At 40.3% G+C, this 10543-nt stretch overlaps 1 protein-coding gene across 6 annotated transcripts in view; it reads left to right on the forward strand.

Annotated features, from left to right (window-relative positions):
• Window positions 1-10065, forward strand: part of MTHFD1L (methylenetetrahydrofolate dehydrogenase (NADP+ dependent) 1 like) — a 154412-nt gene extending 144347 nt beyond the window's left edge. For all 6 annotated transcript variants that reach the window (XM_061471579.1, XM_061471574.1, XM_061471575.1 and 3 more), the window contains 2 exons: window positions 2998-3106; window positions 7026-10065. In XM_061471579.1, the coding sequence (XP_061327563.1) occupies window positions 2998-3087 (90 nt within the window). In that variant the 3' untranslated portion in view covers window positions 3088-3106; window positions 7026-10065. The remainder of the gene's footprint in view (window positions 1-2997; window positions 3107-7025) is intronic.
• Window positions 10066-10543: the final 478 nt, after the last annotated feature.

The following is a 10543-nucleotide window of genomic DNA, read 5'->3' on the forward strand; positions in this document are numbered from 1 at the left end:
TGAGAATAGTTGTATTCCCTGAACTGGCAATAAACTGGTTTGATATTCACATTTTATAGATGTAATAGATTTCTATAACTTAATACAGTGGAGTTACACTGGTGTGGAACTGGGCTTATAAAAAAAAAAAAAATACAGAAAACCAAATCCAAAACACAAATGTAGGACTTTTTTTAAGCTCTCTTAAAAAAAAAAAAAAAAAAAAACAAAAAAAAAACAACAAAAAAAAAACAACTCTTCCATAAAGTGATTCTAGTTTTTATTACAGAGGGAAAATGAAGAGTGGCCAAGCTTGTAGATATATTAGAAAAAAAGGTGGGGGGAGGAGACCTGGAATTTGGGAGTTTGCTTTTGGCTGTAGAACTGTCATGCACAGAGTAACCAGAAAGTTGTCTTTGGCAATTTGCTCATTCCCCTCCCAGTGAGATTTAGTTCATTAAGGCAGTTTCTTGTCAAGCGCTAACTCAGAAAGTGGGATGAATCTGAGACAGAAAATAATTCAATTACCCTAATGATGTAGCTAGTATGGCCAGCAGATACAGAACACTAACAAGGTGTTTTAATACTTAGCTAAGATGCCAAGGCAATGTCAGCCAATAAAATGATGTCATGCGATCAGTGACAGGGCTTGGTCAATGCAAACTGACAGTTTTGTCTTTTAATCCTACTGTGTGAAATAAAAGATCAGGAAAGACTATATTTAAAAACAGAGGAAATGTACTAAGAAGTCCACTAGAAAAACTAGTTGCATTTTTTTTTTCAGACCTAGGTCTCAAGTGAGGTGATGGCTGCACTGGTACTCCCCGAGCTCCTTTTCCCCTTCCCAGCCTGGGAATAACCTCTGAAATGGCAGTAGAGCTCTCTGGAGTAAATGAAACTGTGGTGGAGAGATCTTACAGTTTCCTTGTATTCCCAAAATGGAAAAACATTACATGAGCATTTGGAGTGAAGCTAAAGCATATGAGAGATGCTAACTCCATCACTCTGTATGCAGCAGAGCAGGCTAACGTAAAGAAATACAACCTGCTCCAGCCCAAAGGGGGGCTGTAAGTCTGGCTCTCTGTAGGAGCTAGGTTGGTGGTCATTTATTTTTCCTCTTTTGAGGCCAATTAGCAATTTAGAACTTGCCTTTGGCCAGAGAAAACACCATAGCTGAGTTGTACCCTAGTTCCCCTTGAGGAATTAGGACAGAGAGAGGATGCTGCCAAGCCCTATGCTCTCTACTGGGAGGTGATGGCTGGCTACCGCATGCTCTGGCCTCTGCCCTGCAGCGAGTGGCCAGGTGTTGATCTGGTCATGCAGATTTAATTCATCAGCCAACCAGCTCTGGCCACAGAAATGTGTATTTTCATCAGTTCAGTGTGTTGAATGAGGTTGGCTGCAGTAAGATGAGTGCTATTAGCCAACTCCAAGGGAGGATCATCCCAGGGGTTCACAGGTTGAAACTGTCTCCTTTCAGCACCAGGTTTCAGCTCACATCGTGAAAATATACCCCAATCTGACCCTTTCCTTAGTTTATTGTGTTTGGAGTGTTCTGGTACTCAAGTCAATATGTTTTTTTCTACACAGCCATGTTTGAAGGTTACCTCCTGGTGTCAGATCAACCACCAACTTTAATGAGTTTTGCTGACTTGCCTCAGCTAAAATTTTGTTCCTCAAAATCCGGCATCTATTACATAAATTCTAAGGCATAAAGGCTCTTGGCCAACAAACAGCTGAGCTAAGCTGAACTCCAGGTTTATTTCCAGAGATTGTAAAGTCTTCCATCTCTTTAGGTATTAATATAGGGCCTAACATAGCAGGGCCATCCTCCACCCCTTGAAGTTAAGATATCAAAAGGGTTTACAGAGTCTTTAAGCCCAAATGAGTGCCGTGAATTAGTGGAAACTTGGTGAGATTTCCAGGGCTTCTCTCTGACATCTTAGGAAGACTTAGGTTGTGAATACAGAGTGGTTCAGGTTGGTCCAAGCTGGTCCTGCCTTAAAACTGCCCCACAGTTGCAGCAGCCTTTACCCTTTCCAGTGCTGGGAAAGCCCTTCCTGGCTCGAGGTGCTGAAACAGCAAAAGGTGAAGCAGATGGAAAAATAACGTTATTCCGTTGAACCTGCTCTCCAGACATCTCCTTTGCAAGGGAGAAGGAAGGGAGTACTGAGGTGGGGGAGGTGAGAAGCTGCAGTAACTCTGATTTAAAGAGGCGTACGCTATTGCAGACCAGCTCCTCAAGATTTCCATGTGACCCACGTCTTTAACTGCTGCTAAAATGCCAATTGTAAATAATGGTATATTGGTATAAGTAGTTAACTCTGTAATTTAAGTTCATGAAACTATTTACATGTTTTAAAGTATGCAGATGCCAGAGTCTTATGCTAGATCAGGATCTTAATTATGCATAGTTTGAGATAATTGGGTTGCTTTAGCTTCATAACTCAACCTGCTAATTCTAACTACTAAATTAGGATTCAACTGTTATCCATGTATATTAAGTTGAACTATTTCAATTTGTTCCTTATCTTAAATAAGCAATTATGAGTGTCATGATTAATTCTGCTCCTGTGTTCTGGTTTTCTGTGGGAGAGGTCTCAGTTCAACACATTCATGTCACCAGGTGAATTTGGGCAGTTATGTCCTTGCCATTTCCTGTGTGATTTTTTTCCAGTAGATATAAATGGATGCATGTTCTGGATAAATATTCAGAGGAACAAGTCCTAGAGTGTCTTCATTTTCTTAAGGCATTTATTCTTAGGTTGCTCTCCTAGCCTGCATTTTGTGGCTTTTATTTTCTCTTTCCTGTCTTTTAGAAATGTATACTTAAAACTGAATCTAAAAAGTACCAAGCTTGACATTTTTAACAGAAACAAAAAAATGTGGTGAAGATCACAGCTGCAGTTGAGACCACGATGAACAATACAGCCTTTCTCATAATCTAAGGTTTACATGGGTGGAGTGATTATCTGCTTACAGGTGCAGAAGTGTAACTTCATTTTATTGTTTCCACAGATGAGCACCATGCCAGGACTGCCCACGAGGCCATGCTTCTATGACATTGACCTTGATCCCATCACAGAACAAGTGAAAGGGTTGTTTTGAGAGTGACATGCAAATTCAGGTCAGTCAATGGCCTTTGTTTTCCTGTTTCAGCTTGGAGGAGGATGTTTGTCTCTAGTATGCATACAAAAAAGGTTGCCAGATGTTTATCTAGGTCCTGATTTCATTGAGGACTCCACACAGTTTGGGATGATTTAGGGGAATATTTCATAATTTGTGCTTTAGTGTATGGGTTTCCCATTTGCTGAATGGCGGCTGGCATTTTGCTGGTGTGCGCTGATGCTGCATATTGATGGGGCCTTTTGGATTTCCCAGCGCTCTCAGTCTGGAATGAAGAAGAGCTGGGTCTGCAATTGTACTGCTCTTGGCTATTGAAAAAGTCAGTCTGAAGAAATCATGTCTTGTTACCTCAAAAGAAATAATCTAGCTCATCTTTGGTATTACTCATGTGGTGATGTGTTTCTGTCATTACCTAGATGTCAGGGGAGATGTTTTTCAGCTTTGTTACGAGCTTTGCTTTGTTTTTTCTTTTCTTTTTTGATTGCCATCATCTCTCTCAAATGGTAATAAGCATTTCAGAAACACAAATCTGTCCTCTTAGCCTGTTTTTCATGTTGAGTTCTCTCCCTTGTCCTTAAAGGTTGCAGCTGCCTGCTACCTCCTCCCCTTCTCTGAACACTTAATCTTCTTGATGTCTTGCTTTTATTTTGTGTAGCACATGAGGGGAGATTATGGCTGGATGTCAGGAAGAAATTTTTTACAGTGTGGGTGGTGAAACATGGGAACAGGTTGCCCAGAGAGGTGGTAGGTGCCCCATCCCTGGAGACATTCTTGGCCAGGCTGGATGTGGTTCTGAGCAACCTGATGTAGTGTTTGCACTGGGGGATTGGACCAGATGAGCTTTAATGTCCCTTCCGATGCAAACTATTCTATGATTCCTCACTTTAAAATCCAAGTTATGAAAATATTCCATGCTACCCCATTTTAACCTTGTTACATAATAAGTGAAGTAAGAGACAATGTCATCCTAACTGAAACAAACCAGTTTGCGATGAGTCTCTTTATTCTTATCACTTAAGTCTCTCCCGTCCCTCACTAAATCAGTCTGGAGAGTAAAACGGTTACTTTTACCAGAACAACAACATGACCATGAGCTAATAGGACTGTGATGGAACCAGGTGCTTTAGCCTTGCTCTAGCAATCCTTGCTACTCTGGTTTGAGAGAACCATCTTTCATTTTCTGTTTCTGTGTTTTGATGGATTGTTTGGAGGAGGGGGGAGGTTTGCACAACCCAGTGAGGTTACTCTTCAGACCAAATTAACTGTTCACTTGTCCACGCTTGAACGTCATAGCATTCACATAACATCTGGTGAGAGCAGATTTTGCCATTTTGTGTGTACCAGTCAAGACAAGTAAAAAGCAGTTAGCCCGAAAGTTGACCTGCATGCACAGGTAATTGCTGCCTTATATGCAAACCATCAACCGACTATTCTGTTGCTAGATAGTGTTAAGCATGCCACTTCTTGGTATATATCCCATTCGTGTTACTGATACGCATTCTATGTCTGATGGCTTCATTGCATACATATCGATTCATCATGTGTCAGTCATGTAATTACTTCTGAATCATTTGAAATGACTGTAGAATCCTGATGTAAAATCTATATGCAGATTCACATAGTTTCCTTAATCGGGTGTTTACTGCCTAGTCTTATACAAATCTGTCCAAACCATGGACTGGCAAGTTTTGAAGAACAACAGTAATTAAGCAGATAAAATCCTCTATTCCAACTGTGAAAGCCTTTCATTTGAAGTTGTGCAGGAAATGAAAATGTTAAACTTGGCTTTTAGTCAGTGATGGTGTTTTCTCAGGTGTAAAAAGAAACGCTAAGTCAGAAAAACATAATAGGTAGGAAATATATATCCAACTGTTAATAAATTATTTTAATTTCATTATGGAGGTATTGCTGGCATCAGACAGATGAGTGATTCACTTCACTTAAGATTAAGCCTTTTAAAGACAAAACAGCTTGATAATATGTCTTTTTCATCAATGTAGGCACATACTCACCTGTGTTCCTACCTTTAACAATATAAATATATGCCTTGAGAGTATTGTAATACCCAGTGAACACCACACAAGGTAGTCAGTGTTCATCAGCCCTAAAATTCATCCAGTTCATGGGCTAGATTTGTACATTTCTCATAAACAATATTCCCATATAATCTTAACTCCCAGCTTTCTGAAGAGAAGTTTAATATTACTCTTTGCTTTCACCCATTCACTGAAGTGAACCCACACTGTCACTGTTACTGTGGTTTGACGTATTTGTGAGTTTATTTCTGTGATGACAGAGCAAGGCATTACTTTTTTTTTCTGCTTTATGTGAATTCTTTTCTTAGGGTTTCAGTGTACAATGTAAAATTTCTAGTAATAGATATTGTGGCAACTCATTAGGACTGATTCAAATCTTTCAGATATGGTAATTGAAAAATAGAGATTTGTGGAAGAGCTGCAGATGTTTCATTATAAACATGCATGCAAAGCTCAGAATGGTTTAGTGTGCAGTTTATATTCTCTCCTGCAATACAGTCCTCTTCGTGAGGCTTGTGAGAGAGATACAGGCAAAAGTTCCTGCTGCGAGGGGTAACTCTGTGAGGCTCTTACTGAGCTGAAACACCGGATGTCATTAGCCTCTGATTTTTCTCTACCACTTCACTGTGTTAATGAAGCAGATGCTAGTTATCTCAAAATTTGGAAAATACTGATCATTAGAATATCTTCTAAAAAGTCATAAAAGCAAAAATAACTATCAATCAGAAAAGTCAACTTGGGGGGGGTTCTATTGACAAATAGCTAATACACGGAACACACAATGTTAAAGTCTCTCTGGAGGAGCAACATGCTCTATTAAAAATGAAACATTAATACCTGGAAATGAACCTGAAGGAATCTGGATAATTCTTCATCACTGGCCACTATCCTATTTAAATTGTACTGTCCAGCTCATATACTAACAAGGTTCAAACTGTTTCCTTAGCAGCTGTCTGTATATATTTTATATATAAATATATGTATCACCCATCAGAAAAAGATTTACATGGAGACAAGTCTGCCAGTAGGAAGAAGTATTTATTTGTTTGTTTTTAAAAAGTACTATTTGCACAGTGAGGTGAATTTATGAACCTGACCCACTCTGCAAAAGTCAAGTCTGTAAAGGACCCTTGTGAACTTTAAGGATCCCTGTGATTTAAACAGCAGCAGCAGGTGCCTGCTCCTGCTGTGCCAGTTTGGCTTTGGGTGTCTGGGTTGATGGCGGGGGGTAGTAGTTTTCCTCCCTTGGTTGTGGCTTAGTAAGGCCATAGCTGCCCACAGCTGCTGATTCATTCTTGCACTTCTTCAGAACTGGCAGAGCACCAGAATGATTGTAATACACAACACGGGTGTTTTACCACCCTCAGAGCTCTTCTGAATGTGGGAGGAACCCCAGGGCTCTGACTGTGAGCATCTTCAGTGCCATAAAGAAGCTCCTGAGGGGAGGATGCCAAAACTGATGCCCTAAATGTTTTCAACTTCATTCATTCACATACAGATAGAAGGTGTTTGAAGACCTTTCCTTTGCACCCACAAAACTGTTCCTATTAAACAATAAACTGACCTATTTAAGTCGCATTCAACAGTATTGGATTTCATCAGGAACGTTTACTACAACAAGGTACAGTCCGAAGTCTGTACCATACTGGAATATGAGTACCCTTTTTTGTTTCTCACCTAGTAGGGTCACACAGATAATAAATGAGAGGTGCATGTGGCATAACTAAATGTTTTTAGTATGGTTAAGGCAGAAATAAGCAATTTCAGTAAAACATTGCTTTTAAGTTGTGATAGTTCTATGTTATTTAGTTGGGGTTTCTTCTCGTTAAAGAAAGCAAAGATGTCTTGTTTCAATGTATAAATTCTTTATCTTTCTCATTTCAGAGGCCTGGAAATTAAGAACTGCAACTTTCCTGCTTCCTGCAAGTAGGAGACAAAAATGAATCTGAAATATTCCTGTTATGTGTCTCTGGAGGAATGTCAAGCTAGACCAAAGAGCAAAAGTTTACTCTTTCTTCAAACTAGTTTTTATGATGAAATATAGCTGTAAGGTTAAAAAAAATAAAAAAGAGGCAAGCTAGTTTTTCTTGCTGTAGCACAGGAAGCTCTCTACTGGGGCTTATGCTTGTTTGTAGATAAAAATGACATTGAAAAAGAGAAATTTTTCACCTTAGAGTTTTCGCCTTTTCTCAGAGGAGTTTATGGAAGTATTCCCTTATCTTGGCCATCTACAAACTTGCGTAAACATGATTATACTGTCTGATCAAGCCTATTTCTCTCTGAAAAATACACTTTTGCTCCTGGCATTCAGGAGCTGAAACTACACACGGATTAACTGCACATTTCTGAGCTATCATTAAGTGTTGCTCTGGATTCATTTGGGCAACAGCCAACCTTCAAGCAAGGAAGATATTAAGCAGAGAAAGAACAGAGCATGTATTTTGTAAAAGATTTTAAATATATAATTTGTTTCCTTGCTAGGCACAGATCTTTTGAAACACTTAAGCCATAGCTGTCTCACGTCCATAGGTCTGTCTTTATCCAAAGCCTATATTACAGGCTGTCCAGCTGATTATGTGCTTGTTGTGGTGAAGCTGGTTGTTCAGAGAGGGCACTGCTCCTCCTGAATCCCTGTTTTGCTCCTGTTCATGGCTAATGAAGCCTCCTGCTGTGCTGGCTCCCGACCTAGAGTTTTTCTTCTCATGTCCCTGGCAGTACACAACACCCAGTAACAAGAGAGGAATGTCCATCAAGCAAGGATGCAACAGGGCAGAGCTTTGTTCTGCTTCATTTTGCTGCATTTAACCACCATACTTGTAAAACTGGAGTGTTTCTATTTGAAGGGGGTATTCAAACAAGTTAAATTGGAGCACACGGTTTAAGAGTTATCTCAGCAACTTACCTTGTCTGGTTTTAACTAAAACTGCAGTAAAACAAGCATTAGGCACAGGATACTGCATTTAGCTTTTCAAGCTGCTGCTCCTCAGGAAACGCACCCTGACTGTCGGTTCCTTCAACAACAAAAAATGCAACAGAACAATAGGGTGAATTGAGACAATAGGCCATTGTTGTTTTAGGTAAAAAGCAGCGAAATAATGATGAGAGAGTTTATTTTCCTGGTGACGTTTTCCATCCTGTCGCTTTGCTCTGCTTACGTACATTTGTATGTTATGAGCTTCTGCAGTGCAGTTTTGGTTCCCTTCTACACAGCCACATTTGGAGACTTAATTATCTCAGGAGCTGTGTTGTAATTGAGGGGTTTGTTTTGGTTTTTAAAACTATGCTTTGTTATTTATAAACTCATAATTATGGACAGAAGAGCAAACGGGACACTTAATTATCTGTGCCTTCCCTGCAGTAGCACGGAAATGTCTGTTGACTGCATTTCAGAACTGTTCTATTCATAGTGTGGTCCCCCAGCACCATGGGGATTGCTGTGATGATAAATTTAAACATAAAAAAATAGAGCTATTTGATATTTTAGCATGATTAGACAATAGAGCTTATAATGACCTACACTGTGGATGCGTTAATTACATTGGGGCAGGAAAAACAAGATCAGTGGAAAGTAAGATTCAAGCATGGCTCGTGCAGCTACAGGGAAGAGAGATTTCTGATGCTTTCTAGTATATTGTGCCCCAGAAAACCACCATGATATCATACACATGGCGGTGTTGTAATTTAGTCTTGCACACACTGAGCTATCTAGCCTACAAATAGCCAAAGACTTTTGGAAGAAAATAAGTGTGGTTTCCAGCCACACTTTTCCTAGTACTTATTTTTCCTTAAAAGAAAAATAAGTAAGGTTTTCCCTCCTTTTTGTCTAGAGAGATTCAGAAAACCATAACCGTGCCTTAGTAAGTAGTCATTCTGGTTCCCCTGCAGGTGTGCTGAACCCATCTCCATGCAGTGTGGGATACAAAACATGGCACTTGCTGTCCCCCTTTGAAGCTTCCATATGCATACAGATGTCTGAGCAACAAGTTTTATAAGTAATTTCAAACCGCTGCTTGATACCCGCACACCTTCTATAGCATAGTCTCCATATTTTCCCTTCAGGCCGCACACACAGTGGGGCTGTTTATCTGTCTGGCCCATCAGCCTCTCCCTGTGATGGACCGTTCCAGCTCCATTAGTTGAGAGTTGACAAACATCCTGTAATTTTTCTCCTGTCATTTGCGCAGGATTTGTTACAGTGTTTTGATAGCTTCGATAATTCAAGGAAAGCTGGAATCACCCTCTCTCCTTTTGTCCTAGCTTTTCCCCTACCCCAACTATCTGCAAAGTCTCTTGAGCTCCTGCGTTTTTTGGTCTTTAATTTTACATTTTAATGGAATAGTTGTTAAAAATAATACACACTGGTGTGCAGGTTCTGTCTCATGATCCAAAGGGATTAAGCTCTTGGCCATCAGCTGAGCTGCAGAAACTGCCTCTGTATGTGGGCCTGCCCTAGTTCTGAGGCCACCATCAAGAAGGGTTTGAAATTAAAACTTTTTAAGGTGTTAGTGCGATTTGTGTCATTTGTTGTTACATGGATGCAATTGCAGTGAGGAACTCCTGCCTTTGCATCTACTCTGAGCAATTTTGTGACAGGGCAGAACCACACAGCTTTATAAGGCAGCTTGCTGTGCTTATCCCTGCATTTGCTAAAGCACGTTAAGTGCAGTATGGTTGTTTATTGTCAGAAGATCTGCTTTTTGTAGTGACTGAATACTTTGTTATTGCTCCTGCTGAACTACTTCTGTAATGACATTGAAATACTTCAGAGGACGGGTTTCTTCATTTGTATTTTAAAATCCAAACTCCCAGACCTTCAGTTGCCGTGAACATGAAAATAAAGGGTACGTGTGTACTGTTGTTCCATTTGCACAAGCGGTGCCTGTCTCAAGTCTGAATTCATTAATAAAGCACGTCCATTATTTAATATTGTTCTCTATCTGCCATCTTGTCTATTTAAATAGTGACTTTTTTTAATTCCTCATAAGCCACTTAGTCATGTCATGTCCCTGTCTGCAGCTAAACACAACTATGCCAACAAAGGAGGAGACCTCAGCCACATCCTGGTTGAGTACCAGATGCAAGCATGGCCTGGGGCTCTTTCCCAGTTCCCAGGAAGCCAGGAATGCTTTTGGTTCCTGGCTGTTGCCACAAAGGGCCATGCACCAGAGGGTTGTCCACAGTATCCTCTTCATCAGTACAGTCCTTTTGAAGTTGGTTTGTGTTTGGGGAAGGACACACCAGGCTAACATCCTGTCCTGGTCCCAAAGTATCTTGCCGTTGCCTTTGCCCCTTGGTGTAAAAGGCTGGATCAGATGCAAGGGTCAGTTGGACACTTTCCACCTGTCAACTGGCAGCTGGATTTGTATGAAGCCGTATCAGGTACAGGAATACAGATCTGTGAG

The sequence above is a fragment of the Pezoporus flaviventris genome, unplaced genomic scaffold (assembly GCF_033815535.1).
Source record: "Pezoporus flaviventris isolate CSIRO_AGI_PZ_B2104156 unplaced genomic scaffold, CSIRO_AGI_Pfla_v1 ptg000066l, whole genome shotgun sequence".
NCBI lineage: Eukaryota > Metazoa > Chordata > Aves > Psittaciformes > Psittacidae > Pezoporus > Pezoporus flaviventris.